A 26,392-nucleotide genomic window follows, 5' to 3' on the forward strand; every position below is an offset into this window, starting at 1 on the left:
CTAGATCGGCAAATGTTTACCTCTGTTGTCCATGGTAATGATATCTTCTGGTTGCTCTATACCCGAGCTCCCTGCTAATGTCATCCCAACAACTGCAGGTTCCTTTGCACCTAGGTCACTTGCTTATAAACAAAATAGTTCAGGAATTTAGAAAGCGAAAACTCAAGCTTTCTTCTTTCCGACAAGACAATATTCTAATTTACGTAGACTGGCCCTTTGTTGATGATTGCAACTATCGGGATTTTCAGTTCACAAGGAAGTGTCTAGGGCTTTGATTTAAGTATTTTAAAAAGTCGAATGTATTACCATATTTTGAAAATTGATTAAATGCATAAGATTACTGACTTTTTATACAGAACTTAGATCGAAACAAAATGACAATATCAGTTACTTTGCCCATATACCATCCCATGCCAGTGGTTCTCGACAACTTTGACAATTTCACGTCTACCGTGCACAGCCTTTGTGGGAGTTTTTAAAGAGAATGAGGAGAGGGGATTCAAGAAACAAACATTTAAGATAGCCTTTTTCATTCTGAGTTTCGCTGCTTGTTGTCTTGGCTAGGCTTATATAGGCAATTTTACATAATAGATAGTCTGAAACAAGGCAAACCAAGGTAACCATTAAATGAATTAAGGGAGTAAGTTTCTTGAGAAACTGTGGAACTCTAGAGCTCTAGAACCAAAAACAATATCTTTTAATCGTAACTCTTAATGCTCACAGTATCAACGTCAACTTCAGAAACTCTTTAAGGTGGCCAATTTACAATATAAATTCAGTTAATAAACCAAAATATCTTGTAAGATGATCAAATCACATATGAGGTTGCTACTTCTCTCCCTTTGATTTCTCTCTCCTTCTTCTATCCTCCTCCCCTCCTTCTTATTTTCCTCCTTCCTTCCATCCATCCCTTTGTCCTTCTCTCCCATCTTCCCCCACCCTCCCTACCTTCCTCCCTCTCTCTCTCTCTCCCTCCCTCCACCCATCCCATACCTCCCTCTCCTCTCTTCAATTTCTCCTTTCCTCTCTCTCTTCGTCCTTCTCTTTCTCCCTCCCTCCCTTCTCGCTACCCAGCATCACTTGTATTTTATACTCTGGTTAAAGACATGTGCTTTTTAGCCATGATATTCGGTAACATGGGCTACCAACACAAAATATTCGACACATTTTGAAATTAATTTTCTCCCTGCTACTTGACAAAACTCTTAAGCCAGCATTTTCTTACAACATTGTACTTTAAATTAAACATTACTACCTGCTGTCACTTTGTTTCTTTTAGGGTCTGAACCGGAAGAAGATGGCGGCCGTCGTCTCTTTGGAGGAGAACCATCTTCGACATCCGAATTGTCTGTATAAAATGACAAGAAATTGTACCTACAGTTAAACATATTGCATTTCGTATATTTCACTGGATAATTAAGAGGCTCAAAAAGACCACTTTCAGTTATCCTCTTAACTAGAATAGATCAAAAGAACACCAAAGAACGGGTTCATTGTCGGAGAAGAGTTAAATGGCATCTTTTATGCTTAAAAAAAGGGACCAAAACCGTCTTTGTACCAATAGGTTGGCTCCCGCACAGGCGGCCTAAGCGTACTGGGTATGATTGCAGGTTCATTTGCATTGACGTCACTCGCTTCTAAACAAAATAATTCAAGAATTTAGAAAGCGAAAACTCAAGCTTTCTTCTTTCCGACAGGAAAATATCTTAATTTACGCGTACGTAGACTGGCCCTCTATTTATGATTGCAACTATCGGGATTTTCAGTTCACAGGGAAGTAACTAGGGCTTGATTTAAGTATTTTAAAAAACCGCATCTAATACCATATTTTGAAAATTGACTCAATGCATAAGATTAATAACTTGTTATACAGATATTAGATTGAAATAAAATCACAATTAACTTTCTCTTAATATTCATGCAACCTTAGTTACTCTGCCCATATACCATCCAATGCTCAGTGGTTCTCGACAACTTTAATAATTTCACGTCTGCCCTGCACTGCTGGCTCCTTTCTGGGAGTTTTAAAGAGAATGAGGAGAAGGGATGCAAGAAAGAAAAGTTTAAGATAGCCTTTTTCATTCTGAGTTTCGCTGCTTGTTGTCCTGGCTAAGTTCATATAAGCAATTTTACATAATGGATGATCTGAAACAAGGCAAACCAAGGTAATCATTAAATGAATGAAGGGGGTAAGTTTATAGAGAAACTGTGGAACTCTGGAGCTCTAGAAAAAAAAGATATCTTTTAATCGTAATTCTTAATCCTTACAGTATTAGCGTCAACTTTAGAAACTCTTTAAGGTTGCCAATTTATAAAATAAATTCAGGTAACAAACCAAAATATCTTGTAAGATGATCATAATCATATATGAGGTTGATTATGGTCACACAATTTATAAATCTACGGAGAAATGAGAACCAATTATTTGGTTTAAAGAAAAAGAGAGTAACGTCACCTTTATAATGTTGTCAGCTTTGAAAACAACGCAACCATACAACATATTTTCCACAACTGAGGCTGCCATCACACTTGCAAAGGTATTTCACTAATTGCTAATTCCTCCAGTGTCATTTGCATAGCCTGATATTTCCTTAACGACAAGTCTAGTCGTTCTAGTCTCTATAGTCTGTTTGTTTTTTCCCTATCTCAATATATATCGCGCTCTACTTCCACGTATCGAGCACTGTACAACGGAAAAATCAAAACAGACTTCTTACCATGTAGTTGGACAGTTTTATATATATAAAACCATTTAACTACATGGTAGAGATATGAAATGGCACAAGTGAGACCATTTCATATCATTTCATAACCATTTCAGTTCCTTTACATAGTTATCCGAAACATCTCCGGTCACGAGCCTCGTTTCAGACCTTATGACCCCTATATTTAGCCATTTATCTACTTCGTTTTGAACCATAAGTTTCCCTAAATTGGCCACAAAATAGGAACCAATTTTCATCGTCTCTAAGGAAAGAATTAGCCTCAGATGGGCTGATTTGGCCACCCAAAAATGTTATTTCGACCCCCCGTGAATTCTTTACGGTTATCCTATACAGGGCCGGCCGAAACAATCGGGCAAAAACAACTCTTTTCTGGAGGGGCCAGATTAGACACAAATTAAAACTGTACTTTACTGACCGAAACGGCCTTATTTTTGGGGCCAAAACATATCTTTACCCATCACCGCGTTATTTTTAATAATCGAGCATGAGGGCCGAAGTCGTGGCAGTAAGGACAGAGCGTAGCGAGGTCCATACAAAATCGAGCGAGTGCAAATAAGACTCGGTATAGGTTCAAGAAAGGGAGGTTATAGTAAGTAGTTTATTATACGGCACTCGGGCGAAACTTGTTTATTTGGAATTAGCCGGCTTTTGTGAAGAAAAATGCACGCTTTATGACCATTTCGGTGGGAACAGTCCTTATAGCAAAATACGGACCAAGTAAGAACCAATCACAACGTTTGGATTTACCTCATGCAGGACTGTCTTAATTATTAATATTCCCCTTTACACTCTACACTTCTGTGATCAGGGTATAACCAATCACAACGTTTGGATTTACCTCATGCAGGACTGTCTTGCTACACAACAATTTGATAAGCAAAGTGATAACGCTGAAGCGATTATCATGAATTAAATGACAGTAAATGTTATGATAACCATGAATGTATAACTATTCAAATATTAATCCTGAAAAGCAGTCCTATGTACACTGTAAAATGATCAATTGATGCCTAACAGTGTGGATTGCCGTCAGCTGAAATTTTCACTCCTTAATGGCTTATTCCTGCACCACAGTAGTGTAGAGCAGGAAAGAAAGATTATGAATATGTGAGATAGACATCAAAATTTTTGCGATTTGCATTGGTAACACTTGCATTGCCCCTAGAGGGCTTCCAGTAATTATTATGAATGTAGTTGTCGTAGTTCTGGTCTCTTTTTCTGAGAGGATTTTGAGACATTTTAGTTGACTTAAAATTTCATATGACCAAACTTTTGTCATTTCGTCGAGCAACATACTACTCTCTGCACGCTAACTTTATTTTTTTAATAAAAAAAATAACTCAAAAATTAATCGATAGAGACATTGCACATGCGTGTACTGTAAAATGATCAATCTTAGCCTAAGAGTAACGATCCATCTGCAAAAAAAAAGCTTCACCACTAACTGGCCTATACCTTAATCACAATAGTGCAGAGCAAAGGAAACAAATAATCATGAGATGCACTGCACCTTCCTTGAACTATAAACTAACAATCAATACCTAACAGTAAAGATTCCTCAGCTAAAAGCTTTGCTCCTAACTGACATATACCTTAATCACAATAGTATAGAGCAGAGGATAAAATTAGTCATTAGATGCATTGTTCCTACATATTCATTGACCGCAGTACTTTAAAGAAAAAAACCTATGCTATAACTGACCAATATACCGAACGGTAAGGATTCCTCAGCTGACATATTCACTCCTAACTGGCACAGTAGTGAAAAACAAGAGAAAAAATTAAGCATTAGAAGTAGAAGTAGTGCTCTGCACTATTGTGATTAAGGTATAGGCCAGTTAGTGGTGAAGCTTTTTTTTTGCAGATGGATCGTTACTCTTAGGCTAAGATTGATCATTTTACAGTACACGCATGTGCAATGTCTCTATCGATTAATTTTTGAGTTATTTTTTTTATTAAAAAAATAAAGTTAGCGTGCAGAGAGTAGTATGTTGCTCGCACCAATCAGATCGTTTAGGGAATGCATCTCGCACCAATCAGATCGCCGCATTTAGGGTATGTATCTCGCACCAATCCGAGCGTCGTTTTTGTTCTTTGGTTTGAGAGGTGTTCAGCTTCAACGAAGTAATGGGGGATTCGGTGAGAGCGGTTCGCAAACGAAATCATCATTTAGAATGAGAAATGTTGGCTTTATCGCGCTTTATGAGAAATGCGATACTACTCGACAGATGAAAGATATCAGATTACCTATCAGATTACTCATGCTGTGAAAATGGTGGATAGTTGTTTGAGAGAAAATGGAGTTATGTGCATTGTAGCATGATCATGGTTATTGTTGCTTCACGACGAGGGTGAGTGGAAAAATGTTGATACAAATATTTCTTGAAGTGTTGATGAATTGCACCAAACATTTTGATTTGAGCAGTTCTTTAACGGCAAGCTGAGTTTTAAGATTTCATGATTTGTTGAGGGTACCGATTATATTTTTCTGCATTGGTTTACTCGCTGCTATCTCTAGATGAATGTCTAATGAAAATTAACTATGGACAACGTTGTGTATGTTTTCGATGCCTGGAGAAAGTGATCTTGCGGAGTCGTTTGTGTTTGGCCAATGACGAATTTAGATACCATCGTTAGCATGTTTATTTGATTTTATTAACTGGAATGAATGTTATACGGAGGTAAGTTAATATGATGTGATCTAATAACGTCGAAAATATATCGAGTCGAAGGAAAAGTTTCGGTCTCGGTCCGCATTCTTGTCAACAAACTAAACACATACCGCCTAAAAAGATGATAACACGGACCACGTGCAAAGCTGTCAATTGTTTCTCGAATGCTGCGCATGTTAAATATTCAATAGTGACATCTCGTCATTTACGTCTACTTTTATTACGTGGGGTAAAATCTGTACAGACACCAACCAACTAGCGCGTAAAGTGAGAAGGCTATATGGAGGCTTGAAATTATATTACGATCGATTTTCATCAAGAAATAGGACAGGAATATTCCAAAATATTGCAAATAATTGTGAACGCTGATCGCGAAAAAAGCGATTGCGTGACGCTCGGTAAGTTGTAAGATGACATGTTACCACACACCAAACGAAAAAACTCTTTAGATTCTCAGTCTGCATTTTTTACCCACTCTGCAGTCTGCAGTCTACATTCTGTATCCGGTCTTCAGCCTGCAGTCTTCATTTTGCACTAATATGTAGCCGTGGCAAAATACAGTTTATTTTTGGTTACAGTTCTCTTGCAAAACCAATTTCCAACTTTCTGATAATTTTGGAAGTTTCTAGAGATTTCTAGAATATGGCAGCTTTATTCCAGAATCCTAATTTGGTTTTTTTCTAGAAAATATTTTCCCAGTTTTTCCAAGTTTTAAGTTCTTTCAAAAGCTGGAAATAGCTGGAATTTAACGCATCTATTGGCTGCTGCCTGCTTGCAGGAAACTGGAATAAGCTAGAAATATGAGGTAATTTACCGTTAACAACTGGGTTGAAAACATAAATCGGCCACCGTAAAGGGTAAAAAAGCTGACGATTAGCTTTTTTACCCTTTACGGCGGCCAATTTTCGTTTTACCCTCTCCTAGAAATTGTCAGCTTAGTCAGCTTCATTCTATTCTAAGGTCTTAAAAAAGAAATTGAAGATAGCGACTTAGCAAATATTGAATATCCCAGCAGCTTGAAATGGCACATGACGCTTGTAACTTCACAATAGCAGCGGGGAATGTCTCAAAAAGAGTTTGTTCTGGATAAATGATATCTCGTCCATATAGGAAATTAATGCTGATGGCTCCGATCAGTTGTAGCTTCGAAAGTTTTTCTCAAAGCCGCCATGTTATTACCTACGATCGCGTACGTAAGAGCTGTCGTTATAGCGATCACCTGGTCAGCGGTGAAATTCGTCGGCATTTGGTAAACAACCATAACGGATCAGCGGTTGCTTCGGCCGCTTGCTTCACAAAAAATTCGAAGTGTGTCCAGAGCATCCATCACTTTGTAGCGGAGGACTTTGTGACGGATTTTTTGTGTGTTAACTTTGCAAGAAAGAGTGATGCTTGGGCAGAATGGGCGCAAAGCAAACAAGAATAATAACGATCTGGCAAACCTTACTCCCGAACAATTTCACACGTCTTTATTTTCGACCCATCCCAGGATGTGATATTTATCGCCGACTTAGAAGTGACCGCAGCTTTTTTCCGCCTCACTTACATGTGTCGGGAGGCTTTGAAGATCGAGGCGTAACACAATAGACGCTATTCTTATGTAGTGACATGTAAATGAGTGGCCGGGTATTCTGCAGTTGCTCCGAATTTTGACTTCAAACAGATTTTCGATCCACTTTGTCACCTGACTGAATTTGATGGTTTTTTCATTCTTAACTTTATGTCTGTGTTCTCTTGTTAATGACTTTTTCATGTCAAAACTAGAGTCAGACTTTAGCTGAAAAGAAATGTGTCTGTATTAGGTAGGCATAGATCTTATTCAGATTACACCTTAAGAAGAAATGAATAGAAAAAATGCGATATTTCACTGAAGAAATGTTAAAATGCTCAATATCTCTCCAAATTTTCAAACATGCAACATGTCTAGTTTTTACTACTACAATGATTGCTAATGGTGGAAGTATTGTAGACAGCTAAATTACATCCGGTTTCATGTTTTGTTGAAAATAAGGTCAATGAGGTGTTTAAACCCCTCAAGACACTGAAGAGTCAGTTGCCACCTTAGATGGACCTTGGCCTCGGCCATCCAAAAGTTAGCTTGCAGCATTGGAGAATGCTGTTAAAAATATTTCAGAATACAAACAGGAGCTTAATCCTTGGTTTTAAAGAAGGCCAGAGCAAATAAAGAAAGTAAGGCCAAATACAGAGGACAAGAACAGAGAAAGCTATGAGAAACATTTTATTGTCCTTGTTTGTTTTTTTTTTTAATCAAAAAAGACAATGTTTTCTTCAGTTTCGGTTCAGGACAGTCATAGTGACAAAGAAAAGATTTTAGTATGTAAAAAAAATTATATTTTGGATAATTCATTTTTACTGTATAGAATTTCAAATCGATTTGTGCAGGGTATTGCTGGCAAAAAAACACGATACTTGTTTTTGTTGGGCGTGTGAATGCTACAAACAAAAAGTCTGTTAAGATTCATGGTAGATTACGGGCTTAGCCTTGTTGTATACGTCTAATAAATTAGTTGGATTGGTTGAATGGCAAGTAAAACTTATTATGGTCATTAGAGTGAGTCATCATGAAGTAAACACCTCAAAAAGCTGGAATAAATGCTACAAAAAATCTTGAAAATCTGGAATATGCTCGAAAAAGCTGGAAATTGTTAGATTATCTTAATCACCACTTCTTTCAGGAGCATGAAAGATGTCTAATCAATGTAGGTCCATGTATTCTGAACAACTCCAAGCTATGTGTTCACCCTTGCAAAACAAAAATCCATGGCTACATATAGACTAGCAGCTTAGTTCGTACTTTCTCTGAATTTGGAAGCTATTAGATCATGCAATAGCATATGTTTTTGATATATTTCAAATAAGGTGTTCACCTTTACAAAACAAAAATTCATGGCTACATACAGACTAGCAACTTAAATTTGTACTTTCTCTGAATTTGGAGGCTATTAGATCATGCAGTAGTGCATGTTTTTGAGATATTGCATTATATGAACGTCTATAAACATTCACAGAGCACATGTCTCACCGGCTTCCTGATCCCTCTCTTTTTCTGCTTCTTCTTCTCCGTGGGACATAACTTCAGGATTGGAATTCACAGTTTCTTTGCTGAAAATGCAACATTTCATTACACAATATGAAAACCATGTTCTCAAAAAATATAGCTCTTACCTATTAAATAAGTATTTTTTTCTTTTTGTTAAAATGGAGGTCAATGCATTGTGATGATGGATATATATCAACAGTAACAAATAAAATAAATAAACTCAGCTAATAAGAACTCTTGAAGCATATTGAATCTTACATAAGAATATATCATTTTAAACAAAAAATCCACATACATTGAGTAATTAATCTTCCATTTTGATTCTGAGCAATTTGTATTTTTGCAAGAGATTAGAGGCTAGTGAACTGTATAGTCACTTAAAACTTCATGGATCTTCATTTAGAGCTTGAGACAAAAATGTCATCAAAATGTTCCTGCAAAAAGGTCGTTAGCATATCTAAAAGAGTTAATAGAGAACTCAGTAATGCATTTGAACTGCAGGGTAAAGACATGTTCACAGTGTCGTTAACAGAGCAAAATCAATGTGCGTATATTCTCCATACTGTTCTATGTATATTTCCCAAAGTAGAGATAAGGAGAGTTTGTTTAACAATCGAGAGCTTCTTTAGTTTCTGATCGTTTCCTTTGTTCTCCTGACTTTAATGTGACTGCTTGCTAAAATGAATGCCTGTTGAGGTATGAAGGGAAGGCCTGGCCAGTCACCTGACTTACAGACCACTACATGTCACCTATTAAATAAAAACAACTCATTTACCTCATTTCAGTCCCAGCCACATTGAGAGTTTCCTTCATGAGAGTTACTTCCAGTTTGGCATCGCAGCCAATTTTCCTCAACTCATTTTCCAATGCTTCCTTAACTTTTCCATCCTCAAAGTCTTGTTGAAACTTTGAATATTTCTCCTGTGATCCACAATCTAAGTGAATGATAAGTGACCCAATTGTGACATCTGTAACATTACCATAAACTTTAAGAGCCTGTTGAAATGTATCTATAACCTTGTCTTGGTTCTCAAGGAAAAAAGCTACTAAGCCTCTAGTCTTGGAAATTGTACTCCAACCGACGGCAGCCACCAACATTTTAACTGACCAAACATCAGTAGTCTCTGCCTCAGTCCCTCCAGCTGTCTTTATGTTAGTGGTAGTACTACTAACACTTGGTCTGGCACTTTTAGCTGCATCTCTTTCGATTTCACTGGCCATATTTGAAAACTGCTTACTCTGCCAAACACAAATATCAATTCAGATTAGATTTTGACGAGCATTACAGGCTACCCTATGGGCAGGGCTCATGTTACAAGAGTGTCTCTTGTTAGTTTGTGGGAAAAAAACGATAATTTCCTTACAGCTTCCAAATGAATATGATTTTATACAAAAGTACTCACTGCCCCTTCTTACTCCATTATCCTCTGTCAAGTCATGCTGTTGTTACAAGAACAATGAAAATATCGAGAATTTATCTCCTGTTCGATACCCGTAATCTTGTATGATTCCTCTGCAGTGGCTGACAGGTTGTAGTTCTATATGCGACTCCCACAAGAGCACTCATGCTAGTAAAGAAACTTCAGAGCTGAAGGGTTGTGGCACCCTTTCAAGGGCGGTGAGAGGAACTTTTGAAAAATTGTTGACCTTGCCATTTTTGAATCTGATATCGTCAGCCTTTGTGTTGAGTCCCAAATTTCACTTTTACGTGAATTCCTGGAGATGTGGGGTCTTTACTTACAGCAGGGTTTCTCGTTTGAAAGGAAGGTGTACAGCTTATCAGAGTTAAGATGTGAGCATGTGAGCGAGGAAATTTTAATTAGTCGTTAAGAGCACCGGTACTTAGTGATTATCTGAGTATAGTGGCGGTAAAATAGTTGTTGTTTGGGGTAAATAGTTTGGTCTCAGTCTCGCATATCAAGCCAGTGGCCTCGGTGTCTTCCGAGTCTTGATATCAGATCGATATCTTTTTGCCTTAAATACCATTATTAGAAACATTTAAGCGTCTGAAATTAGGTGCTTAAGTTATTACCAGTGTGTAACTTAAATTTTACCCTCATGAGTATATCCAACGATGCAATTGCTTAGGCGAAAGTAAAATTCACAGCGTAAAGAAGCAACAGTGCTGCGTAGTGAGAATTGGGCAACAGACTACAACTTAAAAGGTTGAACTGAATTACTTTTAGCCTTTCTTTTGCTAATTGTTCTTTTCAAACTGAACTGTTTTCGAACAATTCCGCGAAGCGTGACTGGATTAATTCACGTTATGTTGGAAATAAACTTTGTTTTTGTGCTTGCATTTGCCCAAGTTTTTTTTTATGCAATTATTGGTTTATCCTCTGACTTTTTTCTCTTGGTATGCCAGAGATGTAGGTTTCTCACATATGAATACAGAGCTGAAGAAAGCATTTGTTATGCAGTGTGAAGACCCTTTTCAGGGGTGGTGGGGGGATTGTTTTTTTTTCAGAGTATTGACTTGATTGAATTTTGTTTTGCGGGTTAAGGGTTGTAGCAGGGTAAGTCTTTTGCCAAACAGGCAGTCTTCTTACTTTTTCCTTTTTCTTAGTTGACAAAAGTTTCAGGCTGAGATACATGTAGCTTTGAATTATGAACAGCCCTAAGTGCTCGGGTGTAGACTTTTAACCAAAAGAAAGCAAAAAGTCACTACCAAAGGTTCTTACCAGATGAACTATTAATTTTATGGGGTTGTGGTTATGCTTGTGAGATATACTTTAGCATATTTTGTACTATTACCGCCCAATTTGTTTGTTTCCATTTGGAGTTAGTGGGCTAGCATACTTTAGTTAATACAGTTTGGTTTATTGGTTAGAGTGGTTTCACTACACCTGGTGATAACTAAGTAACTGTTAGTGTTTAGAGTATTTTTCATTTCCGTGAATGAATAGGGTAATTAATAGTTAGTGGTGTACTGTGAATTTTTTTTGTTTTCTTTTGTTCATTATAAACTACTATAAACTAAATAGTCATTTATTTATTTCATGGGCAAATGAATATCGCTCTAAAAGATGTAAAGAAACAAAAGGTCACAAAGCATTTAGCATCTAATAACATTTATGTAATTCATCAGCAGTACCCAGGCTTATTGAAACCACTGTAATCAAAACCACTATTTTTATTCGCTATTGAATGAAAATAACAATTTAGTTTGTAGCATTTGATAATGAAAAAAAAATTCAGGGTCCACTAATTACCGTCATTACAAATTTTCATTTGCATATGAAAATGATCTAAGTGTCTTCATTCTGTTTATATGCAGTGCGGTACTTTGGGAAGAACACATATACTTTGAGGCTGCCCTCTACCACACAAATCTCTAGCATGAGAATCAAATATTTGAACCCCATATTACTATTACAATAGGTTGCAACAGCAATACACTTTACTGTTAATATGAAATTGGTGTAGTTTTCAGATATGAGCAACTCAAAGGATCTTCGTAAAGACGTACAGTACTGATATCCCTCTATAGTAATTTCTTTGTGAACAGTACCTCAGTGTTGGTAATTCTGACTGTATTCAATGTGCCTGTCTGACTAATTGTGACAAACTTGAATAAAGCTGATTTCCAATATTCATTATTTTTATAAGATCATTTGCAGAGCAGATCCCTTGTGTTATTGTAAATCAAAGAACACAAACTCGTTGCAACACATTGTTGTCTTGCATTCTGTCCAAAAACTAATTCGTTATCGTCACAGTATAGAGCTACTATTGTTTTACTAGGGTCAACATATGTCTATGGTTGCAATAATTTCCTACATGAGCCTCATTCTTGCAAGAATAGATCGGTTTGTTACAAGAAAACAATGTTAAATATCGACTGGCGAATTCTCTCACGACAGTTAAACTTAAGTGTCCTTTTATTTAATAGTTTTTTTAGCATTAACAAAATAGTTCAATGCAGATGACATAGGGATACATGAGAGAATACGTCCATAGACAAATTTTCTAACCTTTCTGCTCTTGTTCCTTAACCTTTTCAAACTTCGTATTGGTATTCTACCTGGTTCACAACGCATACACGATGAGATTTGCGTCTATGCCTCTCTCGATAAACATTAGCTCAGTTGATATAGCATGTTTCTCGATGAAAGGTTCACTCACACATGTTCGTTCATAAAGAGATCTCTCATAACGTTCACGGACCGACCCGTTCCGAAAACGCTCGACATCTTTTAGAGTGGGTCTACCGCGAGCGATATCTGCATATTTTTTCTGCGTTTTGAGCATACTATATACAATGTCTGTGCTGATTTTTCACAACAAAAGCTTCTCTTCGGTGATATATATATAACGTAAACTTTACGCCAGTATTATAATTTCATTATATATTAATTTATTATAATTAATCTACCGACTGGGTTAGTGGGCTGTAGGCTGTGTTAGTCGCATATTACGCCGTTATATATATTCCTTTCCTTTCGTCCACCATTGCCATGTGCTTATTAGTCAAAACGTCGCGCATGCGTCGGAGTTAAAAGGTTGCGCATGCGTAATGAGGACTTGACTGCGATTTGCGACCGAACGAAAAAAGAAACGAAGCCGGAATTTCAACTCAGGCGTCTCTTTTGGAAAGCCCGAGTAAAAACAAAACAAAGCAATCAGACAAAAAACCCTCAAGCCTTTTAAGGGATCTACAGGTATGATTTCAAATGTTTCGAAATCAAAACCTCGAGAAAAAACCTTGCGACGCCCCTTCTACTCCAAATGGCCGGGCTCTCACAATTATTAAGCAAGGCTGCACGCACTTCCCCATGAACAAACCTGTATCTAAAACAGTTTGGAATAGTTATATAGATCTATGTTTTTAAATGTTTCTAGGAAGTTATTAAATAAATCTTAGATAGTCATCATTTTCGTGATAACATTGTACAACCCATCTTTTTATTATTACACAAAGCATCTCTTTAGCTTGGTATTTTTAGTTGTATTCTTAACTTTGTTCACTTCATATTAAAACACAATGGTTTACAGAACATACGTTTGATCGTCCTTTTAGGTGTCTGTGACCGTACAATGGCATCTCTCTGTCTTTCTCTTCAACCTGATTTTAAATCTTTCGGTTTAAGCGGTAATTCGTAGAGGGAATATTTTTCTGAGGTACGTTCATGGGGAGGGGCGTGCAGCCTTGCCTTATAGTTTTGAGAGCCCATTTGCAGTAGAAGGGGCGTCGCAAGGTTTTTTCTCGAGGTGTGATTTCGAAACCTTTGAAATCAAACTTGTAGATCCCTTAATAGCCCGCGTGGCATGAGGGTTATTTTTTTCTGATTGCTTTGTTTTTTTTTCTAAGGTTGCTGCAAACTTCAGTTGGAGGTCTGGATGAACCACGTATTTTTCGCCTAGGCCCCTTGCGACCTTTAGTCCACTCTTCTCGATAAAAACGACATTGTCGGATTGAGAGGAAAAAGGCCACTTTGCTTTAGAAATTATTGTAAAGAAATAAGTATAGTCACATGATTTAAGGTTATGGTGCATTTTACAATTATCGCTTTTTTACTTCTAAGTAAGCTCTGTAGGTACGCAGTTGCGCACGTGCAAACAGGTAAGGAGAAATGTGTTCGAATTCCGTCGGAGCCTGAATTTCTTTCAGGCTTTTTTCAGCAACTGTTTAAAAGGAACGCAGCAGCGAGGATCACTGCGTTACTTGATTTTCATCCCCAGGTCAAATGAAATTTATTTCAGTTAGAATTGTGAAATATTTAAGCGTAGTCCTTGTCTAAAAACAGACTATTTTAAAGACATGGGAAAAACGAAAAACCCATCACTTATCCTATAATATGCCGAAAATCACCTTTCTGAGGACCTGAATATTAAAATTTTTGGGGGGAGGCATGCCCCACTGACCTCCTAGGATGGTGGAGCGGGATTTGCTATCCATACACGCGAACGTTTTACTTCTGAGTAAGGTGAGTAGTTTACTAGCCTTGTAACGTATCCACAATAGTCATGCCTTTTAATTGCCGCCTTCACTCTGTTGATAGTGCTAGTCAATACAATGAACAGGAGTGAATTAATCCAGTCAAGCTTCGCGGAATTGTTCGGAAACAGTTAAGATAGCATACAGCACCAATTCGGTTTGAAAAGTATAATTCGCAGAGGAAAAGCTAAAAGTAATTCAGTTCAATGATTTAAGTTCTAATCTGTTGCCCAATTCTCACTACGCGGTACAATCACTACTTTTTGTAGTAAATTTTACTTCTTCCTTTGGAAATTTCATTCTTAGATTAAGTATTTTCTTGGAGCGGGATTTGCTATCGATATACGCGAACTTTATACTTTTGAGTGGGGTAAGTAGTTCACTAGCCTTGTAACGTATCCACGATAGTCATGTTTGGTCTCGGTCCGCATTTTTGTCAACAAAATAAACAATTACGTATCGCTTAAAAAGATGATAATATGGACCACTTGCAAAGCTCTCAATTGTTTCTCGAATATTGCGCGTGTTAAATATGCAACAGTGACATCTCATTTACATCTAATTTTATTAAGTTGGTAAAATCTGTACAGACATCACACCAACCAACCCGCGCGCAAAGTGAGAAGACTATATGAAGACTTGGAATTATATTCAGAACTATTTTGATCAAAAAACGGGCCAGGGATATTCCACAATAATCGTGAAGGCTGATCGCAGAAAAGCGATTGCGTGACGCTCGGTAAGTTGTAAGATGACATGTTATCACATACCAGAAGAAAAAACACTTTAAATTCTCAGTCTGCATCTGTACCCACTCTGCAGTTTGCAGTCTGCATTTTGTACCTAGTCTACATTTTGTTTCCGGTCTGCACTCCGCATTATTCAGTCTGCAGTCTGGATTTTGTACTAACAGGTATCCGTAGGACTAATATAGTTTATTTTTGGTTACAGTTATTCGCAAAACACAGACAATTGGCCACTATATACCTGTGTTTGAGTTAATTCGACATTTTCGTTCTTTTCCGCGTTAATACCCTTCTTTCTTTTTGTAAGAGTGTAGACATCACTTACAATGTTTCAAGTAATCCACCCACCCCCCAAAAAATAACTCTTGCATGCATAGCATGCTTATGTTTTGTATAACTGCTAACATCCTAAAGCTCATCATACAACCTATTACAATTAAAAAAGACATGCCTGTTTCGGGTTCATGCAACCTTACTATAACTACCCAGTTGATTCTGAGATAAATATGTTCAAATATTAACAGAGCTATTAAAATTAAGAAGGCCTTTAAGCACTATGCTGTTCATGAATAATTCTCTTTGGACAACTCATTTCACAATTACATCGACTTAAACCTTTTCTCTGTTTCCAGGAAACAAAAATTGGCGATTAAACGTCTCCGGTACCTTCCTTGCGCCTTTGCAAGGGGGATTCAATGTCTTCTTTGTTTGGGTTGTCTGTCCCTTCTGGATTCTCTTTGACTTCAGTCAAATGAAGAATCTTTCATAGTTAGAGTTGCCCATACAAATTTTTATTTTTAATATAAGTGACTCTTGCAGTAACAGTAACACAGCCTCTTGCAGTACCTGGTTTGGTAATGAAACGTCGAAGATTAAAATTGTTAAGTTTGAGAGGCAAAATTTGGGCATGAGAAGCCAATTTGTAGGTCCATGTATTCTAAACAATTCCAAGTTATGTGTTCACCTTTACAAAACAAAAATCCATGGCTACATACAAACTAGCAACTTAGTTTGCACTTTCTCTGAATTTGGAAGGTATTAAATAGATCATGCAGTAGTGTATGTTTTTGATATATTGCATTATATAAAGGTCTATAAACATTCACAGACCACATATCTCACCGGCTTTCCGATCGCTCTCTTTTTCTGCTTTCCTTTCTCCATGGGACACAACTTCGGGATTGGAATTCGCGAAAGAAATTTTCTTGGTTTCTCGTATCACAGCTTCTTTGCGGAAAATGCAACATTTCATTATACTATATGAAAACCACGTTCTCAAAAAATGTAGCTCTTACATATTAAATAAGTATTTTTTCTTTTTGCTAACATGGAGGTCAATGCTTTGTGATAGTGGATATATATCAAAAGTAACAAATAAAGTAAATAAACTAAGCTAACAAGAACTCTCAAAGTTCTCACATGAAACAAAAAAATCCACATAAATTGAATAATTAATCTTCCATTTTGATTCTGAGCAATTTGTATTTTTGCAAGAAATTAGAGGCTAGTGAACTGTGTAGTCACTCATAACTTCATGGACTTCATTGAGAGCTTGAAACAAAAATGTCATCCTAGTCAACAGAGGGATCTAGCTGGTCACTATGCGAGAGCAAAATTTTTCTGCCAAAGGTCCTTAGCATATCTAAAAGAATTAATAGAGAACTCAGTAATGCATTTGAACAGCAGGGTAAAGACATCAATGCAAATAAAATAATATTCACAGTGTCGTAAACAGAACAAGTATTTTTTTTATATGAATTTGGACCAAAGTTACTTATTTTGAGCCAGCTTTCATAAACAAAATGCACACCTTTTCAACGTCTCCGTGGAAACAGTCCTTATGGCAAAATAAAGACCAATCCCAAGGTAAGAACCAATCCCAACGTTTGGATTTCCTACAGAGCTATCTTGCTATAAAACAAGTTGACTCGCAAAATGATATTGCTGAAGCGATGATACTTAATATTTGAATTGACAATAAATGTTATGATAACCTTGAATAACTATTCAAATCCACGCTGCTCGACGAAATGACAGAATTTTGGTTAACTAAAATTTCAAGTTAACGAAATCTGTTGCCATTATGTTTTCTCTGAGCTGCATAAAATGTGAACAAATACAGTCGAACCTCGATCATTCGGACTCGTTGGGACTAGACGAAATAGTCCGAATAATCGAGAATATGAATATTAATGAGGAACAAAAACTGATTAAATAAAGAAAGCGACAATTAATCGTGAAACAAAACATTTACAAATCGGTTTGAAAAAAATATGGCTATATCGTGTAGAGGTCTTCTGTATTAATTGCGGATATCAGATATCTGCTGCGTACTAACGCCATATTCAGCAGACAAATATGTTCCTTTTTTCGCTTTACTCTAATCGCAAAATTGTAGAAAGAACGGACCGTTTACGCTTCAAGGACATGATAATCATGATTAAACATTCGTGACGCTGTGTAGCTTATCTTGCGTACCACGCCGAACGAGCCAATAGAGCGTGAAATCTCACTTAGCAACAAAGCAACTCTAAGCCAATCAGACCTCATTCGAATGTTCTTCGTTAGTTACAAAGCGTTCGAGGCAGGTTTTTGCGTTTTGAAAGCGAAACAAAGTCGCCTTTTCTTCGCTTTTCAACGCTGTAGTTTTAAAAGGAATATGGCTACGGATCTTGATCATGACTGATGGATATTCATGACAAATTTGGGACCAGAAAAAAAGTATGGATAATCGAGAAATCCGGATAATCGAGGTTGGACTGTACCAATGTGCCCTAAAATCCTCTCAGAAAAAGAGACCAGAACTACGACAACTATGACAAGCTACATTAATAAAAATAACTTGAAACCCTAAGAGTAAAGCAAGTGTTATCAACACAAATCGCAAGATTAATTTACCTCACTTTATGATGAGAACGAAAAACGATTATATGACTGTACTAAAACAAAAGTTTTGATGTCAACCTCACAAATTCATAATCTTTCAACATAGAGAGACAAAGCAGATAGATAACTTGCCTTTATGACAAAAAAAAAATTCATAGCGTAAGTCAGTGATCATCTATTTGATCTTTCAAGATTCTTAGAATCTAAACACAACAGATAAATCAATTCCCACAGCCTGAAGCTCTATCGCCTACCGTTCAAATCATCCATGCATTGTGTACATTTAAAAAAATGGGACTAAGTGGTTGTAAGCCATGAAATCAGCGAAAATCGTGCTCTTGCATGTCCATCTAAGACAAAGTTATCACTCAGGAGTTGAGTAAAATCGCCACTTTGCTTCAGTGCAAATCTCATTGAACGAGTGATGCTTGGAGCTCCCGCTTAGACTAAAAATTGCTTTCTCTTAACGAAACGCATACCAAAGCGGGCATATCTTGACTAAAATAACTGGATCAGTAACTTTCAACTGCAATCATCAAAAATCCTCGCCACTTCTCGTCGGAAGGGAATCGATCGATTAGATGAACTATCGAGGAGTAATGAGAATAACAAAAGACTTAGTCATTTGGCCTTATACGATAATTGATTCTCACAATATCCACTGTTGTTTAAATCATTCCTGCATATGTCGTGTAAAATTAAAACAAATGGACTTAGTGGTTTCTGACCGACGGCTTTTGCTCTTGGATGTTTATCTATGATAAAGTTAGTCATCTGAAATTGATAAAAACCCGCTTGGTCTCGGTTCAAATCACACCGAAGGAATAATGCTTGCGCTTTCGTCTTCCGTAACGCCCATAGTCAAAATATATCTTTCTCTACTTACCTTCACTTTCTCTTTAAAATGAAAATGTCTATATTTGACTCTATAAACAAGACCGTGAAGACACACGATATTACTTCGTAAATGGTTTGTGAATCGACGGAACTACTCGAAAAGTTAGCACTTCTCAAACAGTTTCGTTTTAGACTTGCAAATGTCTGTGAATAATTTGTCAGATTCTGTAATTATGCAAGCATAACCAGGGTCACTCTGATGATCCTTTTAAAGTGATTGGCTGTCATTGGAGCAATTTATTTACTCATTGCACCATGTTTTGTACAGCATCGCATTTATTTCCCAGCCAATGAAGAAGCTATACTAAAATAGTTTACTTAAAGACACTAATCAAATTGCAGAAAAATGAAAAACAACTTTTTCAACTTTCTACAAACAAGTTCACTGCAGGATCAACAAAATTTTTGCGGACTAAAAAATCCTATGTATGAGCAGCTGAATTTTGCGTTTTAAAAATGGATATAATGAAGTGGTAATTGAACTTCGTGTTAAGCAATTTTGGTCGGCAATCATACTTATGATTTCAAATCAAACTTGCGCTGCTTACTTGTTTGATTTTAAATTTACGTTTGTGATTTCAGTGTAAATTCACTCCACTCAGTTCCATTACCATTATATAAATATACACCATCTAAATATAGATATGAAGCCATTTAATTACGTGGTACAGATATGAAATGGCTCAAATGAGGCCAGTTTACATCATATCATTACCATTTTAACTCTTTTCAGGGGCTGTTTAACATAGTTCTTCCAAACAGCTCCTGTCATGAGCATCGTTTCAGACCTTATGATGCCCATTTAGCCATTTATCTGCTTTGTTTTGTAACATAGGTTTACTTAAATTGGCCACAAAATGGTAGCCAATTTTTATCCTCTCTAAATAAAGATTTGGCTCCAAAACAATCGTGCCAAAACAACCCTTTTCTAGAAGGGCCAAATTAAACCCCCCCCCCCCCCCCAAAAAAAAAGGGTATTTCAATCACCGAAACGGCTCTATTTTTGGGGCTGAAACAGATCTTTTCGATTTACAGCGATATTCTTAATAATCGAGCGCGAGGGCCGCACTGAGGAATATTAGAGTGGTTTAGCAAGAGGACGGGAACGTCATTTCAGAACGGCACGCGCAGCAAAAATGCCGAGAAGAAACTGGGTCGAGAACGCCGTCGCGTTGTATTGAAAAGTGACTTAGCAGTCGTTTCAACGAACCGTCCACGCTATATTTGTTCTTTTGTTTCGTTCTTGAATATCCTAACCTTGGCTCTTTAGGATCATTATCAGCTTTGAATTTTTTCGGTTTCGTAGACCACTCGAAGGACAACGAAATTATCCTCTTTGAGGGTGTAACAAGCACAAACCGAGGATAGTTTACTACAAGTGAGTAGTTAATATGAATCCACATGGGCGGTTAAACTTTGAAATTATTCCATTCTAGTCTCGAGTCTATCAGATTTTGAAGCCCACTAAATATTTTTTTTTCTATGATTTGTATCGCTGTCATTTCGTTTCGTGCTTCTAGATTTTAGCACTACTCGTTTTTCTTCATAATTTTGTAAAGTATAATTTGGAATTTAAATCGTCGCGGTTTTTTCCCTTGTTTACTGAATATTATTCTCAATCATGACGGTACACCTCTTTTGAGCACCACCCTCTTAGAGTTGCAATGCATTTTGAACGGAGTTATCAGAAGTTATGACGAAAACATTTAGAGATCAAGCGACCCAAAGATGGAGTTGTTTACAATGAGTTCCCGTTTAACTATGAACCAATGAAATGCACTCAAACTAGTCACCAACGAAACGGTTAGACTGAGGAATCAGACTTCGTTCCTGTTTTATTTTTGTTTTTGTTTAATTTGATTTTCTTTTAACGAATAAAGTCGTTCAAGACTGAATCAAATTAATAGATTTAGAAAGCCGTGCCGAAATCAAGTTGACTGTTATTTTCTTTCGTAGATGACTTTCTTGTCTTAGTTTTCACCGGCGCTGATCAAAAACTAAAGACATAAAAAAGTGCAAAACCCGAGCTATTCTCAAATTTTTTTTATCTCTGACTTCAATTCGCAGAACAGTTTTTAGTCACGGTTAAAATGACAATGACAACAAATAACAATGAATAATATAGCAGGTAACCTTCGTGTTGTTTCATTTTGATAAACTTCAACATGAAGCAAGCTTAATTTATTGATGACATGATCCACGATAAAATTAACAGAAACCATTCTTGGAGTTTTCATACATGGTTTAAGAAATGTATCAAAGAAAAGCCCTTACGTTGCTTAAAGCCACGCTCAATTACAAAAGGTAACTGATTCCTAAAATCTTAGATCGCTTGCTGACGATCGTGTTTCCTTTCGGGAATCCAGAATAAATGTAGCGGTAAACTTTCACAAATTCACCGAATAAAATAAAGAAAGTAACCTGGTTATATTGGAAATGAGTTCTGAAATCATTCCAAACAGCATCATCTCGTTTATGAGTACACAATGAACGCAAATACTAGGCGTTTTGATCACGACGGGAAAACCAGCGAAATGACGTCCTGAACTTGATGGGGAGAACGGCAACGCTAACACCGGAAGTCGAAATAGAGTCGTGTCCAGATTATCCGCGCGCTTTCCCGTTCTGAAATGACGTTCCCGTCCTCTTGCTAAACCACTCTATTGACCAGGATGTCGCGGCAGTAAGGAGGGAGCGCAGAGAGGTCCATGCAAAATCGAACGAAGGTCAATATTACCCAGTACGGTTCAAGTAAGCGAGGTTATATTAAGTAATTCATTATGTGAATTTGGGGCCAAAGTTATTTATTTTGAGCCAGCTTTCGTGAACAAAATGCACACCTTATGACCGTCTCCGTGGAAACAGTCCTTATGGCAAAATAAAGACCAGGTAAGAACCAATCCCAACGTTTGGATTTCCTACAGAGCTATCTTGCTATAAAACAAGTTGACTCGCAAAATGATATGGCTGAAGCGATGATACTTAATATTTGAATTGACAATAAATGTTATGATAACCTTGAATAACTATTCAACACCACGCTGCTCGACGAAATGACAGAATTTTGGTTAACTAAAATTTCAAGTTGACGAAATTTGTTGCCATTACGTTTCCTCAGAACTGCATTAAATATGAACAAATACAGTCGAACCGCGATTATCCGGACTCGTTGGGACTAGACGAAATAGTCCGAATAATCGAGAATATGAATATTAATGAGGAACAAAAACGGATCAAATAAAGAAAGCGACATTTAATCGTGAAACAAAACATTTACAAATCGGTTTGAAAAAAATATGGCCTTATCTTTACTGTCTTTACTATCCGTTGTGAATACCTCTACATGTGAATCGTGTAGAGGTCTTCTGCATTAATTGCGGATATCAGATATCTGCTGCGTACTAACACTATATTCAGCAGACAAATTTGTTCCTCTTTTCTCCATTCTCTAAACGCAAAATTGTAGAAAGAACGGATCGCTTACGCCGAAAGGATATGTTGATCGTGATAAAACATTCGTGACGCTGTGTAGCTTATCTTGCGTACCACGCCGAACAAGTCAATAGAGCGTGAAATCTCACTTAACAACAAAGCAACTGTAAGCCAATCAGACCTCATTCGAATGTTCTTCGTTAGTTACGAAGCGTGCGAGCCCGGTTTTTAGTGTTTTGAAAGCGAAACAAAGACGACTTTACTTCACTTTTCAACGCTGTAGTTTTAAACGAATATGGCTACGGATCTTCATCATGACTGATGGATACTCATGACAAAATTGGGACCAGAAAAAAAGTCCGGATAGTCGAGAAATCCGGATAATCGAGGTTGGACTGTACCAAAGAACAGTCCTTATGGTTAAATACAGACCAAGTAAAAACCAATTACAACGTTGGATTTACCTCCACAACAAGTTGATTCGCAACACGATAAAGCTGAAGCGATGATACTTAGTTGACAGCAAATGATATGATAACCGTGAAAAACTATTTAAATCTACACTGCTGGACGAAATGACAAAGTTTTGGTCAACTGAGATTTTAAGTCAACTAAATTTGTTGCCATCACGTTTCCGCTAAGCTGCATAGAATATGAACAAATACTAATATGCCCTAAAATCCTCTCAGAAAAAGAGACCAGAACTACGACAACTATGAAAAGCTACATTTATAAAAATAACTTGAAACCCTAAAAGTGAAAGCAAGTGTTATCAACACAAATCGCAAGATTAATTTACCTCACTTTATGATGAGAACGAAAAAACGACTATATGACTGTACTAAAACAAGAGTTTTAATGTCAACCTCACAAATTCATAATCTTTCAACATAGAGAGGCAAAGCAGATAGATAAACTTGCCTTTATGACCAAAAAAAATCCATAGCGTAAGTCAGTGATCATCTATTTGATCTTTCAAGATTCCTAGAATCTTAACACAACTGATATATCAATTCCCACAGCCTGAAGTTCTATCGCCTACCGTTCAAATCATCCATGCATTGTGTACATTAAAAAAAATTGGACTAAGTGGTTGTAAGCCATGAAATCACCGAAAATCGTGCTCTTGCATGTCCATCTACGACAAAGTTATCACTCAGGAGTCGAGTTAAATCGCCACTTTGCTTCAGTGCAAATCTCATTGAACGAGTGATGCTTGGCGCTCCCGCTTAGACTAAAAATTGCTTACTCTCAACGAAACATACTAAAGCGGGCATATCTGAAAGGATCTCTTGAGATTCTTTCAATCGAAGCACGGATGAAGCTGCATGGAAAATCGATCCGATCCTTTATTCTAAAGAAGATTTTAGTCTCTTTTGCTTTAAAATTCAGCATAACTTTACCGAACAGTTTTAGCCATCTGCTATCTTCAAGACGTCATAAATCCTTCCCGTGTCGTGTAAAATTAAAACAAATGAATTGAGTGGTTTTGAATCAACGCCTTTCGCTCTTGCATGTTTATAGATGATAACGTTAGTCAGCTGAAATTTATAAAAGCCCGCTTTGTCTCTGTTCAAATCACACCGGAGGAATAATGCTTAACGCTTTCGTTTTCCGTAACGTCTACAGTCAAAATATGACTTTCTCTACTCACCTTCACTTTCTCTTGAGAATGAAAATGTCTGCACTTGACTCTGTGGAGAAGAATGTGAGGACACACGATATTACTTCGTATGTAGTTGGTAAATTGACGGAACTACTCGTAAAGTTAACACTTCTCAGACAGGTTCAGACTTGCAAATGACTGCAAATAGTTTATCAGATTCCTTAATCATGCATGCATAGCTAATCTCTGACGTAGATTCATAGCGGTTCTATGTTACTTTCTCCAATGGAATTAAGTTGTTAATTTGTAAATATAGATTAATTTCTCGTTTGTCTCGCTGCTTTTTAATGATTCTTTTGCATTCAGGGAATGGAGTTCCGCTATTAGTCAACATGAATGGGTTTAGGTGGAGGTAACGCTTCATAAATAATTTTTAGTGTATTGGATAAGGGAGAGAAAACTATGCTTTTTCCTTGATGACCCTGTCAAGATATTTGTGCCTCGCCGTAAAAGCTGACCAGGGGGAGAGGAGGAAGCGAGCGAGAGTGGTCGGCGCCCTACCTCTCGCGTCCGCCGTTTCTTTTTGCTTTTCTTATAGTATTTGGCTTAGTTTATTTGCTCATAATGTTTTCATAACCAATCGCTTCTCGTGTGGTGCGATGAAGACGGAGTTTTATTTTCCGCCAGAATTTTATTCTATTTTCAAAGCTTATCCTATTCCAGAAATATCATACGTAAGTCAGAGATCATTCATTTAATCTTTCAAGATTCCTAGAATCGAAGTGCAACTGACAAATCAATTCCCACAGCCTGAAGTTCTGTCGCCTACCGTTCAAATCATCCATGCATTGTGTACATTAAAAAAAATGGGACTAAGTGGTTGTAAGCCATGAAATCAGCGGAAATCGTGCTCTTGCATGTCCATCTATGACAAAGTTATCACTCAAGAGTCGAGTAAAATCGCCCCTTTGCTTCAGTGCAAATCTCATCGAACGAATGATACTTGGCGCTCCCGCCTAGACTAAAAATTGCTTTCTCTCAACGAAACATACTAAAGCGGGCATATCTAAAAGGATCTTTTGAGATTCGTCCAATCGACGCACGGATGAAGCTGCATGGAAAATCGATCTGATCCTTTATTCTAAAGAAGATTTTAGTCTCTTTTGCTTTAAAATTCAGCATAACTTTATCGAACAGTTTTAGCCATCTGTCATCTTCAAGACGTCTTAAATCATTCCCGTGTCGTGTAAAATTAAAACAAATCGATTGAGTGGTTTTTAATCAACACCTTTCGCTCTTGCATGTTTATCGATGATAACGTTAGTCAGCTGAAATTTATAAAAGCCCGCTTTGTCTCTGTTCAAATCACACCTGAGGAATAATGCATAGCGCTTTCGTTTTCCGTAACGTCTACAGTCAAAATATGCTTTTGTCTACACACCTTCACTTTCTCCTGAGAATGAAAATGTCTGCACTTGACTCTGTGGAGAAGAACGTGAGGACACACGATATTACTTCGTATGTAGTTGGTAAATTGACGGAACTACTCGTAAAGTTAACACTTCTCAGACAGGTTCAGACTTGCAAATGACTGCAAATAGTTTATCAGATTCCTTAATCATGCATGCATAGCTAATCTCTGACGTAGATTCATAGCAATTCTATGTTACTTTCTCCAATGGAATTAAGTTGTTAATTTGTAAATATAGATTAATTTCTCGTTTGTCTCGCTGCTTTTTAATGATTCTTTTGCATTCAGGGAATGGAGTTCCGCTATTAGTCAACATGAATGGGTTTAGGTGGAGGTAACGCTTCATAAATAATTTTTAGTGTATTGGATAAGGGAGAGAAAACTATGCTTTTTCCTTGATGACCCTGTCAAGATATTTGTGCCTCGCCGTAAAAGCTGACCAGGGGGAGAGGAGGAAGCGAGCGAGAGTGGTCGGCGCCCTACCTCTCGCGTCCGCCGTTTCTTTTTGCTTTTCTTATAGTATTTGGCTTAGTTTATTTGCTCATAATGTTTTCATAACCAATCGCTTCTCGTGTGGTACGATGAAGACGGAGTTTTATTTTCCGCCAGAATTTTATTCTATTTTCAAAGCTTATCCTATTCCAGAAAAATCATACGTAAGTCAGAGATCATTCATTTAATCTTTCAAGATTCCTAGAATCGAAGCGCAACTAACAAATAAATTCCCACAGCCTGAATTTCAATCGCCTGCCGTTCAAATCATCCAAGTGTTGTGTACATTTAAAAAAATTGGACTACGTTAATGGTTGTAAGCCATAAAAACAGTGAAAATAGCGTTCTACGACAAAGTTATCTGTCAGGAACTGAGTAACATCGCCGCTGTGCTTCAGTGCAAATCACATCGAACGAGTAATGCTTGGGGCTCCCGCCTAGACTGAAAATTGCTTTCTCCTAACG

The 26,392-nt window shown here is 37.2% G+C and overlaps 1 protein-coding gene across 1 annotated transcript; it reads right to left on the reverse strand.

Moving 5' to 3' along the window:
* Nucleotides 1-25,545, reverse strand: LOC149048825 (uncharacterized). The gene is made up of 7 exons (XM_089199554.1): nt 25,406-25,545; nt 24,013-24,052; nt 9,235-9,698; nt 8,442-8,521; nt 1,256-1,348; nt 513-596; nt 1-122 (listed from the first exon to the last, which is right to left on the reverse strand). The coding sequence occupies exons 3-7, from the start codon at nt 9,678-9,680 to the stop codon at nt 1-3; spliced, it is 825 nt and encodes a 274-aa protein (XP_089055680.1). The 5' UTR covers nt 9,681-9,698; nt 24,013-24,052; nt 25,406-25,545.
* Nucleotides 25,546-26,392: the final 847 nt, after the last annotated feature.

This window comes from Pocillopora damicornis, chromosome 3, assembly GCF_964200805.1.
Source record: "Pocillopora damicornis chromosome 3, jaPocDami1.2, whole genome shotgun sequence".
Taxonomy (NCBI): Eukaryota; Metazoa; Cnidaria; class Anthozoa; order Scleractinia; family Pocilloporidae; genus Pocillopora; species Pocillopora damicornis.